This window comes from Dendrobium catenatum, unplaced genomic scaffold, assembly GCF_001605985.2.
Source record: "Dendrobium catenatum unplaced genomic scaffold, ASM160598v2 fragScaff_scaffold_338, whole genome shotgun sequence".
NCBI lineage: Eukaryota > Viridiplantae > Streptophyta > Magnoliopsida > Asparagales > Orchidaceae > Dendrobium > Dendrobium catenatum.
The window spans coordinates 1,190,893-1,215,250 of record NW_021318800.1 but is presented as its reverse complement, the minus strand read 5'-3'; the positions used below and the strand labels follow the sequence as shown (position 1 = coordinate 1,215,250).

Sequence of the window (24,358 nt, the reverse complement as noted above, 5' to 3'; positions counted from 1 at the left end):
TCACAAAGAATAAAGGCTATTTATAATATTTAAAAATTGGGATTTTAATTCATTGTAGCTGAACCACTCCCCAGCCACTATTTATTTTATGGACTACCTAATAGGAGTTAACTAGCTCACCCATGTAGTTAAAACCCATGAGATTTATTTTTTGGGAAGTTATGATTAATCCCAATTGTGAATGGGTTAGATTTCTTAGATTTCATGCAACCTTTGTCCACCAAATGTCTTGAGCTAATTATGATAGGTGGCTATAACATTATAGAATTTTATGGCTTGATTTGTTAAGAAATTAAAATGGGCTCATGAATTCCATTTTTCATGGTTTAGTTCAACCTAACTAGTTCACCCCTAGGCAAGCTAGGTTTAGTGCAATCGATCCATAGACACTTAATATAAGTTTTTAGGTATTTAATTTTAATATGATTTATAAATTGTTCAAGAAAAGCACTTTTAGTTCATTTTGGGTTAAGCCATATGACTAACCGATGTCGGCCCAAGGTCTAACTTTCATAGGGAGTACCTTTGGGGGCCCAATGTATAGTCCTAACGGGTTAAATGCTTTCGTTTTGTCTAGATCATTTTTATTGTTGGTTAAAACCCACGGTGGGGCCTACGTGTTAATAAAAAGAAAGGATTACAAAGTCCTTAAAGGAGACGATCAGCTCACTAATGCTCCAACAAGCTACAAAACAAAGTAAAGAAAAACCTAAGAGCCAAAAGTTTCCACTAATCAAAAATACAAAATAACCTAGTAACATGTTATCGATGCTATAGATAAGCATCCAAAAAAGAAAGATGTAATAAAATAATGGAAGCACAATCTTTCTGCAAAAAATGATAATGTCATCCATAATCAACTCCACCTGCAAAACAAAAAAGCTACAAAAAAAAGGATGTGACACAAAATTTTATAGATAAACCACGAATTATTGTGTAAATTTAAGACAGAACCAATGTTTGAATAAAAAAGACCACAGAATAAGAAATGATCCAAGCCAAGGCACCACAGAAAGCAAAAAAGGGGATAAAGACTGATAGAGCTCAGGATAAAATTAGTACAAAAGCCTCATTAAGGTAATCCTCAATCTACTCAGTCCTACCATCAGGAGCAAACACCATCTACCGCTTAGAGGAACCCGAACAACAAAGCATAAGGCCACCAAAAAAATAGTACAACTCCTCCAGAATATCAATATTACCCTTCCCAAAGGCAATTAAGCACATTAGGTGATACAAAAACCAAGCCAAAGTCCCAGGATCATAGAGGGACAACCAATTCCGACAAGGAACCAATAAACCGAGAGCATAGCAAAAATAGCCCCTAAACCCAGCCAAACTCCCATAATACCCCCAGTCAACCAAAATAACAACTTGAAGGTAGGAGATCAACAGTGGGAAATACCATAAGTAACATCACATATGCAATCATAGCTCAAGCCTATATCCACCAAGATAACAACTAAAATGAGTAACATAGAGAGATGCCAGCAAAAAAATAAAAATAGCACAAAGAACCACAAAAGCCCCCAAAGGATCCACAATCTAGACCTGGAAAACCTCAAAAAGCAGTAAGAACCATCATCAGGCCCAGCAAGTAAGAGAACAAACAAACCAAACAAGCACATCCCATAACTCTGGAAAGGATAAAGCAGCCAACCAAAACACCCGAGCAAAACCAACACAACACCCCCACAAAAAATTAGAAACCAAAATAAAAGCCCCCAACAACCAAAGCTGAAGCACCACCTAACACTAGCAGAAACAGGGGATGCAACCAGAAAAGAAAACCAACAACATTAGACCAAAAAAGCCCAAAAGCACCCAAGGCAACCAAAAGAACCACGTCCATATACTCCAATTAAATTTTAACATAGGGAAGACCAAGCTCATCTAGGCGAAGTAAACCTTTAAGAGCAACAAGAATGGTGGTCCCAATAAAATCATAAAAAACCTCAAGATTACAACCCCAATTAGAAAGCCAAGATGCACAAGCATTACCCTCCTTGCAAATATGATGAAAAGAGTAATACATAAAAACTAATAGATTTTTAATTTCCCTACCTTGATAAAAAGATTAGGAGAACAACATATATCATCCACAAAATTTAAAAAATTGAAATCATAATCAAAGTTCATCTTAGTAAGAATGTTAGTTAAATTAAGAGAGATGCAAACCTTAAGATCATAAAGAATAGCCAAAGTGATAGCAACAACATTATTATCACTCGGGATAGGACCAGCAAAAGCCACAATAAGACTACCATTGCTATCATTGATAGCTCCACTATAACCCATCAAAGAGCCACTACTAGCACCCGTAATATTTAATTTAAAAATATTAATGGGAGGTTTGAGCCAATAAATAATGTTATCCTTTAAAGCAATAGGTAAGCCCTCCAAATTAAGGCCCAACTCAGTACCAACAAAATAATAGTTTTTAAAGTTTTTCAAAGCTAGCATATTAACAGCTCAAAGAGATAAAACCTTATCTTTAACATTTTTAATAACCTTCTGATGATTCATCCGAATATCATTAAAGAGATAATTATTCCTCTCCAACAATAAGAACCAAAGAATGAGAGAAGGAATAACATTACAGATGTGCCCTTTAGAATTAATGAACCAAGCCTTAAGCATAAATTTAAGAAACAAATGATCATTAAAAATATTTAACTGAAACAAATCATTAAAATAAACCCATGTTTTTACAGCAACCGGTCCAGAAAATAACATGATGCATATTCTCGTTGTGGTAATAACATTGACACTTCGAAGGTAACATAAAACCATTTTTGGTGAGATTATCATTAGTGGGAATAAATCTATGTAGAATTTTCCAAATAAAAATACACAGTAGTAGTAATGCTCATATGCTAAATCAAAGAAAAAAAACATTATCACTATTTCTCTGAGCTCAAAAAATATGCCAAGTCTTTTTTAAGTGAAAGCCACCGTCGTTAGATAAATCACATAAGATAATGTCCTTAAAATTAGTATTGATAGTCAAGTTAAGAATTTGATGAATAATAAAATTAGGAACAACATTAGTAAGTTTCTCATAATCCCAGCAATTATTTATGAAGAAATAATTAACCTTAATTGAAGCAATAGAAGACAAATTCAACATAGAATCAAAAGATTGTTTATCTAACCAACAATCTTGCCAAAAGAAAGCATTAACTTCACCATGGCGCCAAGAGATGTAAGGCTCAACCTCCCATTTAACCTTACAAAGTCTTTGCCACACTCTAGAATCACCCTGCTTAAAATAACAAGTAGTAGGATGCTTGCCAACATAGTATTTAGAAGCCATAAAATTAGCCCAGAGGCTCGCTTTGGCATGAAAATTATACCAAAGTTTAAAAGAGAAAGCCAAAGCCAAGTCATTCATATTTTTAAAACCTAAACCTCTTCAGTCAGAACACCACAACATTTATCCCAAGTAGCCCAAGAAATTTTGGAATTAGTAGAAGTACCTTTCTAAAAAAAATTTATTAATAAGTTTATGCACCATATTACAAACAGCTTAAGTAGGAAGAATAGTTTGAAAACTATAAACAGGTAAAGAACACAAAATAGTTTTGATAAGAGTAATCCTATCACCAAAGCTAAGAAAATTAGAATCCCAAGTTAAAAAGTTTATTATGAATAGAGGCAATAAGATCATCAAGGAGAAAGATTTTTCTTCTACCTTTAAAAAGAGGGACACCAAGGTATTTAATGGGTAGTTGACCATGGATAAAGCCAGTTAAATCTTTAATGACTAAAATATGATTCATAGGAATGCTCTTAGAAGTAATAAAATAGCTTTTATTTTTGCTAAAAGATAAACCATTGAACATCTTAAATTTATTAAAAAAAACTCCATAAGTTTTTTAATTCTATTGATAGAAGCATTGGTAAAAACAATAAAGTCATCCGCAAAACATAAATGAGAAATTGGAAAACCACCCAAAGCTCTAAAGTAAAGAATAGGATTATTCTCAAAAAGATTGGTAAGGCCTCTAGATAAAAATTTAGCAGTAATAATAAAAAGGGCAAGAGATATAGGATCCCATTTCCTTAAGCCATGAGAAGATTTAAAGAAACCATTAGTAGAACCATTCACAATAATAGAGAAATAAACACCTTCAATATAGTTCTTAATAAGCTTAATAAAAATAGAATTAAAGCCAAAACACTCAAAAATATGATAAATAAAGGACCAATCAATATTGTCATAAGCCTTCGCAATATCAAGCTTTAAAGTCAAATTCCCCCCTCTCACTCTGACATCCAAGTCAAGGTAGAATTCTTGAGCCTACAAGATATTATACGTAATAAACCTACCTTTCACAAAACCCATCTAAAAAGTAGAGATAATTCTAGGTAAAAGAAAAAAAGATGATTCATGATAATTTTAGAGATCAAGTTATTAAAAAAGGTACAAAGACAGATAAATCTAAAGTCATTCAAAGTATTGACAGAGTTATTTTTTGGAATAAGCATAATGGAAGTAGACATAAAAATTTTACGAATAGAGTTACCATCAAAAAAATCCAGAGTAGTAGCAAAAATATCATTATTAATAATTTGCTAGGATTTTTGAAAAAAACTGAGTAGTAAACACATCAGGACCTACCACCGAAACATTGTCCATTCCAAACAAAGTCTATTTAACCTCCTCAAAAGAAGGGGGTGTAGAAAGATTTACATTATCTTCTTGGGTAATAAGGTTAGGAATAAAGGAGTGATCATTAATCTGAACTGGGTTAAAATTCTTATTGAGATGACTTTGAAAGTGAAGGATAGCTAAATTCGTAATTTCCACAATATTCTCAATAACAAAACCATCATCACGTTGGATTTTTTTAATACCATTATTAGCCCGTTTCCTCCTAACCAGCGCATGAAAATACTTAGTATTGTTATCACCATCAACTAAGTGCTTAACAGCAGCTTTTTGTTTCCAAAAAAGCTCTTCATGAGCATGGAATTTAAAAAGAACCTCTTTAGATTTTTTTAAAATAGTGAAATTAGCATCAGAAGGATCAACTTGACAAGTAGATTCAATCCTCTCAATAAGTTGCTCAGCCTCCAAAATATTAGAAAAGGAGATTTCTAAAAACATTATGGTTCCACCAATTTAAAACATGCTTAAGCCTTTTCATCTTAAACCAAAGTCCCCTCATGCTGAAATAAGAGTTATCAGGATGAAGAGGAGCTTGCTAATTATTCTCCACAACCTTAAAAAAAGGAATCATGAAGTAACCACAAGTTTTGAAATTTGAATTTAGAAGAGGCATAAAATTATCTCAAATTAAGACTAATAAGCAGAGGAGAGTGGTCAGATAGAATTCTACTAAGATGATGCACATTAATAGAATTAAAAGAATTAAGCCAAGAGTCAATAAAAAAGCATACGATCCAAATGTTGCCATAATAAATCCTATTCCAAGTGAATTGATTACCAGAAAAACTAATATTAATGAGATTACAATAAAAATTCATATTATTATAATCCTACATAAACTGATAAGATAGAGAGGAACCTCGTATCCTTTCAGAAGGGTTAGTAATAACATTAAAATCACCACCAACAAACCAAGGAAAATTACAAATATTATGAAAAGTAATGAATTGGTCCCAAAGTAATTTCCTAATGTAACGGGAAGAACCAGCATATACAAAGGAAGCACAACAATGAAAATTAAAAACCTCAATTTGATAATGTATAACTTTAATAAAATCACCAATAAAATCAATTTTAACTTGATTTTCCCAAAAGACTCAAATCTTGTTTGCCACATTCAAAATAGCATAATTAAAACCCAAAAATCGAGAGGTACTAATTAATCTAGAGGAAGAAATAAGAGGTTCAATCAAAACAAGAATATAAATATTATGAATACGACATAAATTCTAGAAGAAGGACAACCAATTCCCCTCACATTCCAAATAATAGATTTAAACATAAATAAACAAGATTGATGGGAAGTGTGTGAGCCAGTAATTCTATGAGATTGAAATATAAACTATTGTTTTTTGCAACATCTTTTACTATGAACCTTATAGAAACTAGTATCATTGTCATTCTTAGGAAAACATTTAGCAACAAGGCCTATATCCTCAGTATTAGTAAAAGCTTCACTAGTGTAACAAGAAGTTGAAGGAGTCTTACTATATTGGTTAACATTAGTAATATGTTGAGGACATTCATCCTCCATAAACATACCATCATCCTCCATATTACCTTTACCTTCTCCCAACAGAAATAATTTAACCTTCATTTAATAAGTTATCATTCCTCTCACAATCTATTTGAGGCATTTGAATGTATGCATTAACTTCCCTTTCCTTCTCCTTTTCAAAAGGGAGAATGTTAGGAAGAGATTTACCATTCAAATCAGCTAATTTTTTGTCATTCATACAATGACTGACGAACTCATCATTAGAATGATTTTGAATGTCAATGTTAGATAAAGTTTGAGCCACAATATTATCACATTCAACAAGAGAAGTAAAAAAAGGTTTATCACCAACTTCCTGATCATGATTCAAAAGATCAGTATTGATAACAATAGGTTGAAGACCATCAACCACTAAAACCAATGGCTCCTCAATAATTTTGGATGGATTAGAGGTATTTTCCTCTAAAGGCATCGGATTAGGATTAGTAACTTCCTGAGGAGTCAAATTGGCAACCCCTCCCCCCCCCACATTTATTTGTTTTAAAGAATCCTTTTCATTGTGAAGATGGGGGTTCTTCCAAAAATAATCATTAATACCATGACTGTGCATCTTGCAAAAAGAATAAAATATAGGTAAATTTTCAAAGTCAACTTTTTGGAAATAACCCTTCACCTCAGACCCAATTAATATCTCATTTGGATATTTCTTTGAAACATCCAATTCAATCAAAACACGTGCCATAGAAAGCCTCGACACATAAGCTGTGGCTTGGTCCATTTGCATCGGCCATCCAAAGATAGAATTCAAACCAAATAGTATTTGATTATTAAAAAAATGAAGTGTCAAGTTTGAAAAGGAAATCCAAATTATAGCAATCTGAGACTCCTCCCTAATGTCAAAATTTGGAGTCCATTTAAGCAAACCTATTTGACAGACTTAAATATAATAAGATCTCCTAACAAATATGCGGCTATAATCAAGATCATTAGAAAGTTGGATAATAACAAGTCGTTGATCAAGTAAGCCAATATGAAAGGATCCATAAATCTTTAAGTTAAGAAAAAAATTACATATAACATCAACATTCGACCACCTCAGAATAAATTTACCCACCAATGTCAAAGCATAAGGAGCTGCCAATTGATCAACAACGGAATCCTCAAACAAAAGAGCCGAGAATCCCTTGAAAGACGAATGAATAAAGTTAAGTTTAGGAGAAGTAGATGAAGAACCAGCTACCACATCCTTGAAAGAATGAGTTTTCCCCTAAAAACGAGAAGACGATGATGGGTTCGATGAAGACAGAGTCGTCATCACCCAGCAGCAAAAAAGAAAACAGGAATCCTCAAAAAAGGCAAAGGAATGAAAACAAAAATAACCAAAGCAAAAGAAATCGATCAAAAAATTAAAAGTAAATGAGCTAGGAGGGCCCAAAACGAGTGCTCAAGAAGGAACTGTAAATCGCCCAGGAATCGCCTCAAATGCCAGAGCACAGATAGACGTTACGAGCGACCAGTTTTGTCTAAATCATTGAATTTCAATTTTAGGTGGTTTAGTGTTGACATAAAAAACCATGGTTGACTTGGTCTACCATGCATGACCATGGGTTAGGATTAGGTCCTACTCATTCTAAATGATATTAGGGTCACAACCCAACCTGACCAGGATAGGTCCTATCATATTGAGCTGTAATAAGCAAATCCCAATATCTAGTTTTGGAATTATTTTAGATTTTTTACCAACATTAATTGAAGTTAACAATTGACTACAGAGCTACTAAAACATCAAAATACTTAAAATAAACTAATCCACCCAATCTCATTCATTTCATCAAAATAAATATTGATAATATAGCACATGGCTACATACATGCATTAGCTACATAACTAAAAATTTAACTAGCCATGACTATACAAAAATTATAATAACAAAATACCTATGACCTAGGATTTGATCCTGAACTACTAGTCCATAATCTCCTTCCCCTTCTCAGATCCTGAAAACTAGAAGTAAAACCACAGCGAGCTACAACAACTCAGTAAGCCATAGAAACCAATCTAAATTTTTAAATATTATTTTATCAAATATTTTGGCTAAATTTTTAAAAGTTGTCAAATGTAGTTTAAATAAATCACTAAACTTAAAAATGTAATACATGCATAATGATTATTCTTTGATTTAAATAACAACATGGAATAAATAAATTAATTAAATTTTCTATCATAGAGCAATTCATATCACATTTCCTAGACCTAGAAAGAATCTCGAAGGATTCTAGACCATATGACTCCATTTTTACTTGTGCTTACAGCACCAGAGCATATCACATATCGCTTTCTCAGATAGAATCTTAAAGGATTTTGGCCCCGTATAACTCTCATCAATTACTTGACACGTATAGAATCTCAAAGGATTCTTACCCCTTATGGCTCCAAACAAATATAATTTAATCACATATACACATATATCATCATACTATAACAATTAAAAATTAATTGAGCTTGTATCAAAATTTCAGTGTTGTATATCGGTAGACAACAGAAAATTCAACTAAGCAAAAATATACTTTTTTTAGAAAATTACCAAATTTTCATGGACTTTATAAAATGATATTTTTAAGACTTTTATTGTACTACACCACTTTTTTTAAACATCGAAATAATTTTTTATTCAATAAAAACCCTACAAATTTCAAAGCACTCTCTATAAAATTTATAGAAAATATTCAAAATATGTATAATCATAATCTCTATAACATATAAAAAGTAATGCGATAAAAGTTTTACCTGTGCAAAGTAATCCCCATTTTTTGCTAACGAAAATTCATAGAGATTCTTTTAGCGAATCCAAAAATTACAGAAAAAAATTTATTAATTAGCTTATTTTATTTAAAAAATTTTGTTGAAATCGTTTTGCAAAAGGGATATCTGACGTTCTCAAAACCCTACTTATACCGACAGGCATCAATTTCTTAAGAAATTTTGACAGTTCCTAAAAATTATAAAAAAATTAGGGAATCTAAAACACAACATTATAAATGTTTCGACAAACATAGCTTGCAATTTGGACTTTTTATGACTCCAAAAATAAATATTGACTATTATAGGTCAAAAATTCTTATAAGAAATTTTGGGGTTTCACAATCTAGCCACTTAAAAAAAATGTTGACCTCAACATTCTAGAAGTAGAATAAGTAAGAATAAATCAGGATGGAGCTACTTCATATCATATTCCTCCTAAATAGCCTCTCTAGCAGTACTATGCTTCCATTGTACTTTGACCATTGGAATCTATTTGCTTCTCAATTTTCTCACATCATATGCAAAAATCCTTTCGGAGTCTTCCCTATACTATAGATTTTAATGAAGCTCAACATCATTAGTAGATAATTTCTTTCTATAATCAGACGCCCACTTTCTCAAAGAAGATACATAAAATACATAGTGTATATCAGACATATGATCAGGTAACAATAACCTATAAGTAGAACTACCAATTCACTCAATGATCTCAAAAGGTCAAATATACATTGCATTAAGCTAATTGATTTTCTCAAATCTACTGACACCTTTCATAGGGATGACATTAACATAAACTAGGTTGCCAATCCAAAACTCAATCGACCTGTGCTTCTGATTTTAATACTTCTTATGTCTGTCATGTACAGATTTAAAACTTTTTCTAATCAAAATTATCTTTATTGTAGTATCCTCCACAAAGGCTAAATCTATCACCTATCTATCTCCCACCTCTATCAAAGTCAATGGAGTCCTCCATTTCCTACCACAAAGAGCTTCATAAGGAGCCATACCTATGTTGAACTGATAACTATTAATATATGCAAACTCTATCAATGGGATATGATCCTCCTAACTGTCCCTAAAATCTAAAACATATAGTCTCAAAAGATCTTCCAGTACTTAAATAGTCCTTCAGATTATCTGTCCGTCTACAGATGAAAAGTCATACTGAAGTGGAACTTTGTACCCAGCCCTTATTGAATACCTCTCCATAATCTAGAGGTAAATATGTCATCTCGATCAAATACAATCACCTTACGCACACCATGAAACCTAATAATATCTTTAACATAGATCTATGCTAATATTTCCACTGGATGCGTTTATCAAATCAGAATGAAATGGGCAGATTTTGTAAGTAAATTGACAATAACCTAAATAGCATCATGCCACTACCTCGATCTAAGAAAACTTATAGCAAAATTCATTGTTACCTCTTCCCATATCCACTCTGTTATAGGTAATGACTACAGAAGACCTCCCGGTCGCTGATGCTCTGCCTTCACTAGCTAATAGGCCTTACACTTTGACACAAACTCCACTATACTCTTATTCAATTCAGGCAACCTAAACATATCCTTTAAATCTTCGTATATATTTCTACTTCTTAGATGAATAGAATAGCCTGAATAATTAGCCTCATATAGAATCTCATGCCTCAAATCTCCAAAAAATAGGAATCCAAAGTCTGTCCTTGTAGAAAATAACACCATAATTAGAAACTCATAGCTCAAATTTCTTACCATATCTGATTTGATCAATAAACTTTGGGTATTCAACATCTTATTTTTAAGCTTTTTGAATATTTTATTTTAAAGAAGGATAAATGATCATCTAAGTCAGAATACTAGAATCCCAATCAGTAGAAGACATCTCCTCCAATTGTAATCTCTCTATATCTCATATCAAATACTCATTAGAAGTGAGTTATATATATGATAATTTAGGAGACTTTCTGCTCAGAGCATCTTCCACACATTAGCCTTACCAGGATGATATTGAATAATCAGATCATGGTCGTTGCTTAAGTCAATCCATATCCTTCTAAGTGAATATGTACTTCAGACTCTGATAATCAATGAAAATCTCACACCTAGCATTGTACAAATAATCTGGCCAAATCTTTAAAATAAATGCTATAGTAGCCAACTCTAGATCATGGATTGGATAATTTCTTTCATGTGGCTATAAGCTATCACTTATCCAAAAACATCAAAACACACCCCAAATCTATTAGTAAAGCATAATTAAATACCTAAAATTCTTTTGTACTAGACGGTAGAGCTAAAACTTGAGCAGAAGTCAAACAATCCTTTAATCTCTTAAAACAAGCCTTACACTACAGTTTCCAGACAAAAGTTACTAACTTTTGAGTTAATATTGTTAAAGGAGCATAAATTTAAGAAAAACCCTTCTCAAAATTTCTGTAATATCCAGTCATATCCAAGGAACTTTGTATCTCAAATATAGTAGTAGGCCTCGGCCAATTAGTGATTGTCTGAACTTTCTAGGGATCAACAAAGATACCCTCACCGCTAACCACATGTCACAGAAAAGAAATACTACTCAACTAGAACTCACATTTGGAAAATTTTACATACATCTATTGCTGCCTCAAAGTCTTTAAGACACTCTTTAGATGTATGGCATTATATTCTTTAGAAGCAGAATATACCAAAATGTCATCTATAAAAATAATCACAAATTGATCCAGATAATATTTGAATACTCTGTTCATCAAATCCACAAAGATAGCTAGTGCATTAGTCACCCTAAATGGCATGACAAAAAACTCGTAATGTCTATACTGAGCACATAAAGCTATCTTCATCACATCAGCCTCTGTCACCTTCGCCTGATAGTAACCAAATCACAAATTAATCTTTGAGAATATAGAAGATCTAGCAAGTTGATCAAATAGATCATCAATCCGTGGTAGTGGATACTTATTCTTTATAGTGACTTATTTTAACTCCCTGTAGTAAATACACATACGCATTGCACCATCCTTTTTCTTCACAAATATAATAGGTGCTCCCCATGTAAAAATAATAGAATGAATAAATCCTCTCTCAACCAACTCCTTAAGCTGAACCTTCAACTTCTAAAGCTCTTTTGGTGTCATCTTATATGGAGCTTTAGATTTTAGGATCATATCCAAAAATATATCAATATAAAACTCTAAGTCTCTATATGGAGATAAACTGACAAACTCCTTAGAAAATAAATTTAAAAAATATTTTTCTACCAGGATATCAGAAATAGAACCAACATATATACTCATATCCAAGACTGATGATAGAAATACCATACAATGCTTCTTCCATAATCTATCTACTTCCAACGTAGAGATCAAATAGGATAAAACACCTCTAACTCCTTGGAATACACAACTCTCACTACCCATAAATAATGTAACTCGCTTCATATATTAATTAATTTGAGCCCAATATTGACTAAACCAACTCATACCTAGATTAACATTATATAAGAAAATGGGTAATAAAATCAAATTGGATTTCCACTTCTTATAAAAAATCTCAATATTATATAAATATAATCTACTAGATTTCATACTATCTCCAGCTGATTAAATAATAGAAAGAGGTTTTGGATGCTTGTATTGCCTAAAGGATGATGATAACTTGACTATGAATCCCCTTGGAAGGTCTTCAAGCAACCAAAGTACATAGTGAAGTATTCTCAAATTCTCTTCGACTACCTGAGTTCAGTGCATATTCAATTTGATTCTGCTTCATCTTGTGATTTGATTTTAGTTTTTTCTCTTTCTATTATTTGATATGTTGTTATGCGTCTTTTTTTTTAGCTTACTATGTATTGCTCTCTAATTTTATTATATTTTTTATTAATAAAATGGAATAGTCCAAAATTTTCACAAAAAACAAAAAGAGAAATAAGTAGTGCAACTTAAGCCAAGGGTAGTAAATCGAATAAATGCTCAGAAATAAAGGAATAACTAGCTCTAGAATTGAATAAAACACGATATAGATGTTCAAAAATATAAATTGTACCTGTCATAATATCTGGAGCATCTCGAGCCTCCTACTGAGTCAAACTATATACACATGGTTGAACTGGAGGTAGAGTAATATAACTATTAGGCTCTCTTTGACCACTGCTAGATGATCTAATTGCCACTAAACCCAAACCACCAACTCTACCAAATGATCCATCAAAAAAAGTTTGGAGGAGAACTTCCCTCAGTCTTCGTGTTGATCTAACAAAGCTCTCAAATATGGACACAAATCATCGGTAAAATCTTGCTTGTAGACACTCTTCTACCCGATACCCTATTTGATCGCATCTAAAGCATTCCTCAATCATATTATAGCAATGTCCAGGGTAATGTTAAACATAACTAAGGAATATAGGTGCCCCACTAACAGAACTAGAATTGGCTACCCTTCCACTAGTAGAGATAATTTTAGATGCTGACTATCCAACTCTCCTGAAATCTCTATATATTCTACTCTTCTTCACATATAAGCACAACTAGATGTCTCACTACTAAACCTCTTCCTACTAGCAGTCCACCACTGCTGAGTAGTCATCAGGTCATTCTCTTTTAGACTAACTCTCTCCACAGGCTCAAAAAAACTATAAATGTGAAATGTTATAATAAGTTATCTCAGGCTATCTTGAAGTCGTCTCAAGAACCTATAACAATTCTTCACAGGAGTGCTAACCAACTATGGAGCATATCAAGCCAAAGTAGTGAGCTTTGCCTCATATTGCATAATTGTCCAGCTCCCCTGAACCAGCCTTAGAAAGGTCTCCTGCATTTATTGTCATGTAGAAGGAGGTAAAAGCTAAGCTTTAAACACATCAGAGAACTCCTCCTACCTAGGTAATCAGAGAGTTCAATCTCCCTTGAAAATTTTCCTCCTGTTGGCCCATTCACTAACATTCTACCTTTCCATTTAATAGCAAAATGGTTAATGATACCTTCCTCTTAATAGGAGACTATATACTATCAAATATATTTTACAGCCTCCTCAACCAATCCTTTACTGCTCTGGGCTCAATAATACCCTCAAATCTGGGAGGCTTCAATATTAGAAACATCTATAAATCTTTGTTTATCTATTTAAATCTAACAATAGGAACTCTACTATGTGCCTCACCCATTATCTAAGCTATCAAAGTAGCAAACTATGAAACTGTATCTAAACTAACTGTCCAGCAGTACTATATATAAGAGCCACCTTACTAGCACTCTATCCATATATTATATATGGGCCAGTGGATCCATGATCATACAGAATATGCAATTAAACACATACACTCAGACAGACTTGAAACTACCCACTAGACTTACAGATCAATTATTATAGGTATGTTTTACAATACCAAAACTTTTGCTCTAATAACACAAAAGCTTATCACAACCCAAACCCAACCAGGACATGTCCTATCTGTTGAGCTGTGATAGGCAAATCATAATATCTAGTTTGAAATTATTTTAGATTTTTTGACAATATTCATTGGAATTAACTACAGAGCTACTAAAATATAAAAATATTAAAATTAAACTCATCCACCAAGTTTTGTTCAATTCATTAAAATAAAAATCTACACTATAGTATAAGGTCACATGCAAGAGCTATAGAACTGAAAATTTAACTAGCCATGATTGTACAAAAATCAAAATAGTAAAATACCTATGACCTTAGATCCAAACCTAAACTACCAGTCCACAATGTCCTTCCCCTTTTTAGATCCTAAAAACAGAATTAGAACTTTAATGAGCTACAATAGTTCAGTTAGCCAAACAAACCAATCTACATTTTTAAATAATTTTTTATCAAATATTTTGCTAAATTTTTAAAAGTAGTTAAATGAAATTTAAATAAATTACTAAACTAACAATTGCTAAACTATAAAATGAAATAAATGCATAATAGTTAATCTCTAATTTAAATAACATTATAGAACAAATAAACAAATTCCAATTCATGTCACATAGTAGTTCATATCATATTTCTTAGACCTAGATAGAATCTCAAAGAATTTTTGCCCCTTATGACTCCATTTATATTTGTGCTTATAACACCAGAACACATCACATATTTCTTACTTAGATAGAACCTCAAAGGATTCTAGCTCCTTATAACTCCCAGCAATTCCCTAACATATATAGAATCTCAAAGGATTAAGGCCTCTTATGGTTCCCAAAAGATATAATTTAATCACATTTATACATATGTCATCACATTACAATAATTAAAGAGTAATTGACATGTATCAAAATTTTACAGTGTTGTATAATAGTGGACAACAAAGAATCTAACAAGGAAAAAATGCACAATTTTAGAAAATTACAAAATTAAGATGGATTATGTAAAATGAAGTTTTAAGATTTTATTATATTACATCACTATTTTTTATTCAATAAAAACCCAACAAATTTTGAAACCCCAGAGTAAAATTTTAAGAAAATATACAAAATATGTGTAATCATAATCTCTATAACATATAAAAAGTTACATGGTGAAAATTTTACCTGTGCAAGTTATTCCCGTTTTTCGCTAATGGAAAAAATTTTCAATCAAAATATTACCTATAACTTACACATTTTTCAAAATTAAGATGGGCATAATGTGTCTTACCTCGAGATGAATAAGTTTTCAAATTGAGCCGATGGACAAAAATGGTCTGAAGTCGCCCAAAATTGAATTTCCTCTTTCTCTCTCTTCTCTTTTTCTCTAATATCGTATGCTTTCTCTTTGTTTGGTGAAAATGAAATAAGGAAAAGAAATGGCTAATAAAGGCATAGTGAATATATATATATTCTTATTATTTTTTATTTAATATATAAAAAATATTTTTTATAATTAATTTTTAGTTAAAATTCATTAAAATTCTTTTAGGGATTCTAAAAATTATAGAAAAATATTCATAAGCTTATGTTATTTAAAATAATTAAGTAAAAATAGTTTGTAAAACAAACTCCTAACGGTCTCAAAACCTCACTTGTAATGACAAGTGTTGATTTCTTAAAAAATTTCAACAGTACCAAAAAATTATGAATAAAATAAAAAAATTAAAACACAAAATTATTAAATTTCTAATGAAGATCGTTTACAATTTGGAATTATTATGACTCCATAAGTAAATATTGAATGTTCTAGGTCAAAAATTCTTATAAGAAAATTTTGGGATTTCATAATTAGAACTTGTTGGAGGGAATTTTTTACCATGGCATGATTATTTTGCTCAAACTAGATTGACTTTGTCAACCAAGCTAAACCAATGATTGTGCTTAGGTCCATTTCACTCCAAATAATATTTTATATTTGTTGAAAATGATCTAGGGTAATGATTAAGTTTAGTCATGAAGAGTTTATTCAAAGGTTCTTTTATATGGTTTTAGGGTTTAATGGTTTCTTAGTCAACATTCGTCAACAATAGTCAACCATTTGTGCAATTAGATATAGTCATGTATGGTTTAAGGTTTGGAAACATTTAAATGCTATGTTTAGGTTTAGGTAAGCTTACAAAGAGGATTTAGGGTTTAGCTTGACTAGTTCTTTGGTTCAATATGATCTACGTAAGATCATGAATGATTATTAAATACCTAAGATATAAATTCATTTTTTTGGATTTGGTGATTCAATATGATTTATACATATGAATTGTTTAAACTCAAAAAGAATTCATAGGTGAAACTAGATCAACCTAAGTAAACCATGGACTCAAATGAGTTTAAATCAATGCAATGATGATTGAGAATATGTTAAATGTATTTGGAAAGGCTTCCATGATTATTTATATCAAAATGTCATGTCTAATGGCATAGACTATAAATATTTGAAAGCTTTAAATACATGAAATATGCTTTATGTTTAAGGATTTAGAAGGACATGGAGGCCTCTAAAATGATTAGGGATAAATGTGTAAATGATCTAATATCATTCCAAATACTTTACCCTCAGTTTTGATAATTCCCTATAAAAGTTCAAAGTTCAAAGGCTTTAGTCTTTGTATTTATAGAAAAGATTTTTATATGTGAATTTTTTTTAGGATTTATTTTAGGATTATATGAACGATTTAGGGAAGATTTATAATTTTTAAATGTTTGAATCAATGAAAATTATAGAATTTTTGTTAGTGCTTGTGTGATTGATCAAATAATAATCATTAGTAATTGTAAGATTACTAATTTAAAGTACTAATCATTAAAGATTGTTTCCAAGAATAATGTGAAATTGGATTTCAATTTTGAAATTTATTTTAATGATCTAAAGACCATGATTTAAACTTTGATTTAGGGTTTTGACCTCACACAAAAATGATGTCAACAAGGGTGAGCTTATATTAGCTTGTCCTATTTTTCTTTTTTGAAATATGTACTTATCATGATGGATTTTCCTAGTTGATCTTTTGTCATATATAATTCTTCGATGAATTCAATTTTCTTGAAGCTTAAGCCTCATTTTGCATCTTGTTGCAAGAATTCTTTGAATTTTTGACTTATCTTAGCGTGCATGTAACAAGTTCGTGACTGATCTTTATAACCTCTTATGATAATTTACCTTCCTACTGCTAGAAATTTAATGACGATATAGTATGTGTATATAACAACTTGAATGGCATTTAGTAATTTCCTATTGAATATGGCCTTGTAAGTGGATGGAGCATCAATTTTTATTATGTTGACCATGGAGGTGTACTGCCAATTAGCTTCACCCCAAGTGACTAGTAAGGAGACTATGCCTTATATTTACCTATGTTCACTTGAGAAACTGTAAATGGGTCCCATTATAGGAGTGACTAGTGAGGTGAGCAAGCCCATCTTATGAAAGATTACTTAAAATATCATGTTCACAGAACTCCTTATATCTATCTAAATATTGTAGAACTAATAGATGAAGATTAGGGCAGTGACAATGATGGCTTCATTGAGGGAGTTTCCCCTGGTTGGCTTAGTCTGCTATAGAATGTGGCCAATGTATCATCGATGTATTACAAGAAATAAGCAGTGTTAAAATCAGTGATTTGTAGTTTATTAAGATGTTTAGGGGTACTTCTGCAATTGCCTCTCATGATTGCGGGAACTATCTCTGCAATGTGAGTAGTCCTAGCTAGCCATGGCTCATTAGTAGCTTATTCGAGTATATCCCTCCCTTATTGCTGCTCTGGTTTAATGACCATTAATTCCTTGAGATTTCCTTTCTTGATGAGTAATTTTATTAGGTTCAGTAAGTGCCAGCAATACTGGGTTTCATTCTTATGATATTTAGGGAATTCCTAATATTGTTACATGATATAAGTGCTGGCGATCTTCATAGAGAGCAAGTGCCTGCACAAATCCTTATTTTGGATGGCATCAATGAGTTTGAACATGGATACCCTTAGTGGAGTGTAGGTCAGATATTATGGAGGCCAGTTAATAACCTCTCTGTATACTTCTTCACCTATTACTATGAGTGGAGTTCTAGCTCTTGAAAATGCTAGGCACAAAAATGTGCAGTAGGTATTAAGATGCATTTCATCTCATATGATTATTGGTGTTTGATTTCTCTTCTTCTATGGTTGGATTCTATCACAGGTCCACCAAATAGGTGGGTTTCATCTTATAACAAGATTATATAATGGATCAATTTCAAAGGGTTTAGAACCCCACTTGTATTTTTCTATATTAACTTGTCTTTTGGCGAGTTTTAATAGTTCTGCCATCATTCTTGGCTACTACAGGCCTAATGAGTGTTGAAAGTGTTCTTTTAATTGATTGGTCAGGGTTTCCTAGTTTACAACGGGTTTAAGATCTTTAATATTAAGCATTTCTCTCAAGAAATGTAATAGGAAGCTTCTCGGCAACTTGCCTAGTTCTTGCCTCATCTTTAGCAAGATATTTTAGCTTTTAGAAGGTTTCATGAATTAGTGATTTATAGGACAATTGCATGAATTCAGAGAAGGACATTATCAGCCCACTGGGTAGACAAGTAATCCCCACTGGGGTACCTTGAACTTAGGGGAAAACCTTTTTTTAAGATTGGTCTGGAGAACATATTGTCTAGCCTTGGCTCCATTTCTTTAGTATGTCTAACTATTGAATTGGAGTTCTCATCGCTTGCCTGAAGGCAAGTTGGATTGGCCACTTGATCTGAAGCACAAGCTTCATCCAGGGGCTCAAACCGAGCATCAGGACTATATGATCTTTGCGTATGCTAACCATTCATGGCAGAAGATTAATGACAATGAGAACATCCTAAATGGAGTTCAACAGGCTCTCTTCCATAGGTTGTAGTCCATGGTGGGCCATAAAATTATTGTTTATTGTATTCTTGAGGGCTTCAGGGTAAATGACACATATGATTTTGTTATCTTCGACATCAATCTAAGCTCAGTATATCAGAGAGGATGTTGAATCCTATTTTGTTCGACAGATGCTGTCTGGCTGTACCTTATGTTATGCTAGAGCTGAGAGTAGTTGGGAAGAATGTAACAATGTTCCGAGTATGAGGAAGTTAAAGAGATGATGAGTTCAAGAGATGCATAAACTCTATATAAAAATCTTTATCAACTAAGTTAGAAGTACAAGAAAAGAGAAAATATGAGCAACAGACAGTGGTACTTGATTTATACAAGAGGAATAATGTGATGCTTTGGATGTATTTCGTTTGGAATTACTATTGTTTATCCTTCCTCTCTCTCTCTCTCTCTCTCTCTCTCTCTCTCTCTCTCTCTATCTCTATCTATCTATCTATCTATCTATCTATCTCTATATCTCTTTCCCTCTCTCTATGCATTCTAATACGTGAGCTCTTCTCATGAAGATATTTAGAGTTCTACCAATCTTTCTTTCTTTTTTTTTTTACATGTGAAGGAGCCTCTCCCAGTAACCTCCTTCCTTCCCCTACCACCTATTATTGTGTTTGAAAGGAAGCCGAAGTCAATTGTTAGCTAGTAGTTGTCCCATCAATATGTATGGGTAGGGTATAGGTGCCAAGTCGGTCAACAACTGGGGAAGGAGAGCTGGATGAAATAGAATGATGATCAATAGTTTTGCCATCGAGATAAAGTAGATGAGTGTTATCCAACTGTTGAGGATGGAAGGTGACAGAGTGATCTGATTGCATTGTTAAGGAAGAAGGGCAAGTAACATGTGATTATGGTCTTCTATTATATTTCAGAGGGGGGTCTTTGAGTGAGACAATATATGTTTATAGCTTTTGGATGTATTGAGCATGAGAATCATGGATTTGGCTTAGTCAGATTAAGAGTTCTTCAAATGAAAGAGGAACTTTTTAGATCACCCTCCCCCAAGGAGGCGTGGTAATAGCCTTGAGGTTATGATAGATCATGATCTACTAAGCCTTAGCATTAAACTCTTTCCAACTCCTGAGCAACTCTTCGTGGGAGCAATTTTGAGAGCAGAGTATGTCATCTTTTCACTTGATCCAAATATAAATTTTAAAATTATTGCAAATGAGTACCTGCACAATTATTCATTGGTGTACATCTACTAGTAGGGACGGATTCATCCTTAGATAAATTTGAATTCAATACGCTTATTAGTATGATTGAGTTTCATTCACAAATAAATTCAAAACATTTTTTCATATAAAATTAATCAGAAATATGTTGATAGAAAATTTTCCCTTCTAATTTTCCAAAGAAAATTGCATTCCCGAAGGTGAGAATAATTATGTAGTCAATATGAATCATGAAATTTCATCAATTAAATTCGAGCGAAAGATAAAATTTCATCGATTAAATTCCTATGTATTGCCTGAAAGCACGATGCCACAATCAATAATGACTTGAATAATAACACCCACTCCAGATTTTCAATGGTTACAGAAAATGAAAGAAGACTTTAAAACTCAACTAAAATAGCAACTTAGATCGCCCTCCCCCAGGGAGGGGAGGCGATTACCTTGAGGTTATGATCGATTACAATCAGCTAAGCCTTGGCATTAAGCTCATTCCAACTCCTGAGCGAGTCCCTCGCACGAGCATTTTCGAGAGCAAAGTATGTCCAATTTTCACTCGATCCAAAAGTAACTTGTAAAATATTTGTGAATGAGTACCTGCACATATATTCATGGGTGTACACCTGCTGCTAGTAGCGACGGATTCATCCATACATAAATTTTCATTCAATGCGCCTGTTAGTTTGACTGAGTCCCATTCAAACATAAATTCAGTGCATTTTCATATAAAAATTAATCATAAATATGTTGATAGAAAATTTTCGATTTTAATTGTCCAAATAAAATTTTATTCGATAAAATTTCATCCATTAAATTCTTGCGAAAATATTAATTTTCTGGAAGCTCGATGGTACAATCACTGAGTCGAGTACCAACACACAAGCCATATTTTCAGTGGTTACAAAAAAAAACGAAAGAGGACTTTAATGCTAAAAAAATGTGTAAACAACACCAACATATGTTGCTGCTGCATTGGCTCTCGTCCAACCGTTATTAACTAATAAAACATCCATAATCCTTTTCCAGTTTGTTTTAATTGTTTCCCAGCACTAGTAGTTTAATAGACCTTTAGGACTTGCTCAAATTTGGCAGCTGTCTTCTCTGGGACTGACATCAAAACGGTGAAGCCATAGAAATCTCCAACTACAGGCAAGAAGATGCAGTATATTTCACTTGCAAGTGGACCCATGTGAAGAGCCCTCCCCTCTCCAAAATCCAAATCCTCCAGCCCAAGTTTCGACCATTGAGAAATGACGAGGCTTGCCGACAGATCTGGCTTCCCCTTTCTCTCCTCCAACAAATCAATCACTGACCTGACCTTCTCATCACTCACGCTCTCCTTAGCCTCCTTAACAAGCTTCACACTATAGTGCCCATTTGAACTCACAAGTTGATCAACCAAGCTTTCAGCACAGGCAAGCACAAACCCATTTCCATAGAATCCCCTAGGAAGCCCAGGCTTCAGTTTGTTGCGCGCATTGACAGAAAACAAAAGCTTCACTTGAAGAGACGGTGGCAAATCGAGAGCCATGGCCCATGATCTCCACACGTGTGCCGCAAGAGCTTCAAAGGAAGTACATTTGAGGGAAGGAATGCATAGCTTCTTGATCTTGAGGATTTGGGAGAAAGTGAATGTTGCAGAGACAGGTACAAGTTGTTGGCATTGCAGGAATTGTGAGAGGAGTACAGAAACATGTTCTTGTGATGCAGGGTACGTGAATTCTGGATGTGAAAAGGTAACTTGTGTTGGATTTCTTGGCTTAAGCATATGGCGGCCATGGAAGGGATAAATTGGAAGTGTGGTATCAGGCTTTGTAGTGATATGTGCCCAGGCTTGCAGGAATTGTGCTGTTCCGATCCCATCGCAGAGGCAGTGGCTGATTGCTGTACAGAGAATCATCCCTCCACAACCAAGATGAGTAACCTACATAACAAAAAACAGACTAATTTGTTACCATTCATCGATCGCTAATTGTAAAATATCAAATTAAATATATAAAACAAAAATTATTTCAGCTTAGAAACAGTAAATTGTCATTAGAGTAGTATTGCCAGTACTATTATGGATCATACGGGCCGACTAGCTGTGTGAAGATTGCATAAAAATAACATCACGTTGAAGTAGGCCCATGTTATATAGAAGAAGTGGGGAACATGAGAAAAGATATTCATAATGAAGGACTCATTGCGGGAAAAGATACTCATAATGACAGACTAAGAATTTTTATTGAGCAGTCATTTCAAGAGGCCAAAGGTTCCTGATTAAAATGATGAGAAAGAGAAAGAAGAGGTTGTGAGCTTTAGTGATTTAAGCAATCATTGTTCTTAGCCGGCTACGTGGAACTTGAATGCAACGTTTAAGAAATGAGACAAGCCCCACTAATGAGATTGTTCATGTTATCCGTTTTAGATCTAAAAGTAATATTAAGTGGCCAGCCAGCTAACATATGGACCACCATCATAGATATGGTTAAGTTTAATTTTTTTTCCAAATAGTGGAATTCAAAAAGGATGTGATGCAAGTTTCATGATGCATATGTGAAGCAGGAAAGAACTAGAGATGAGAGTGCTTAAAAAAGTGCACTTTCCCAAAAGATTAAAGTTAGAGTTGGGTTTCGGAAAGAATATTGCTGGGTTGTGCGGACCGATTAATATAAATTCGTATTTTGAGTCATCATATGTTTTGTTTGGCCACGGTTTCTATTGATCAACTTAAATTATGACATGATTTTCGTTAAGTTATTTTTATGGCGAGAATAACAACTTTGTATTGAAATGAAGTTGATTGAATTTAACTATTTTATAATTAAGTTCATTGAATTTACTTTAAATAGATATAATTTGACAAACCAGCACTTTCTTTTAGATGCAACTTTATCTCTATAATTACCATCATCCTTGATATATAAGCTAAAATTAATCATGATCGGGCACAAATCTTGAGGCAAAATCAAGTGGGAAAATTCCAAAATTAAATCTAAGATCATCAGAGCTCCAATTTTAGTAAATTTATAGTTGAACTGAACGTCATGAAAAGGCGAACCCAACGACAGCAAATTCAATCCAAATCGAGCCCCAATAGATTCAAATCGAAGACACGAAGCGCATTTAGAAAGTTCAAACCATAAATTTGATAATCTATCTATTTCCTAATGTGATAGGCTTATATTTGAATTGAGCAGCTTGACAAGACAAATCCAACGAGCCTAAGATCGCCTAATTCTGATATCATTAAGACAATCAAATGTTTGATAAATTGTCCACGATCAACAAAGTTGATATCAACCGACCATTCAGAACACTACCAACCTACCCTTGATCTTCTCTTTATTTACTAGCCATGCCACATCAAAAAAATAATAAATAAACCCCTCCTTCATTAGTGAAAGGAGCCTAAGGTTTAGAGTCGAATCGAGCAGCTCAATTCGAAGAATCCAACAAGCCCAAGATCACTTGATTCTAACATCATCCGGGCAAATAAATGTTTGACAAACGCTCTACGATTGACGGACATGCCACCCTAAAAAAATCTATAAATAAAGCCCCACTTCAAATTTTCTTAGAGCTTGGAAATTTAGTTGGAGATGGAGAGGGCTCTATGGTTTCAAGGAGTTAGAGCACCAACCAGACAAAACCGCCAGCAAACCTCCGTTGATCATCGCCCGTCCATCGACCATTGTCAAATTACCGCGTAGTTCCACCGGACTTCTAAAAGTTCGTTAGGGATGTTAGGCCCTCTTGAACTTAGTCCCAAAGCTAATTAAAAGAGAGGTGATTTGGAAAACTTTAAAACCAAAGATAAAACTCCAACCAAAATCACCACAAACAAAGTGCGGAAATTAAAACACGGAAGCAGTAAAAAGAAAGAACACACCGGATTTATAGTGGTTCGGTCAAACCTTGACCTACGTCCACTCCTTGGAG

At 33.2% G+C, this 24,358-nt stretch overlaps 1 protein-coding gene across 2 annotated transcripts in view; it reads right to left on the bottom strand.

Moving 5' to 3' along the window:
• Nucleotides 1-21,372: 21,372 nt before the first annotated feature.
• Nucleotides 21,373-24,358, bottom strand: part of LOC110098662 (fatty alcohol:caffeoyl-CoA acyltransferase) — a 7,892-nt gene continuing 4,906 nt past the window's right edge. For both annotated transcript variants that reach the window (XM_020825559.2, XM_020825560.2), the window contains one exon: nt 21,373-22,358. In XM_020825559.2, coding sequence (XP_020681218.1) covers nt 21,492-22,358 — 867 coding nt within the window. In that variant the 3' untranslated portion in view covers nt 21,373-21,491. The remainder of the gene's footprint in view (nt 22,359-24,358) is intronic.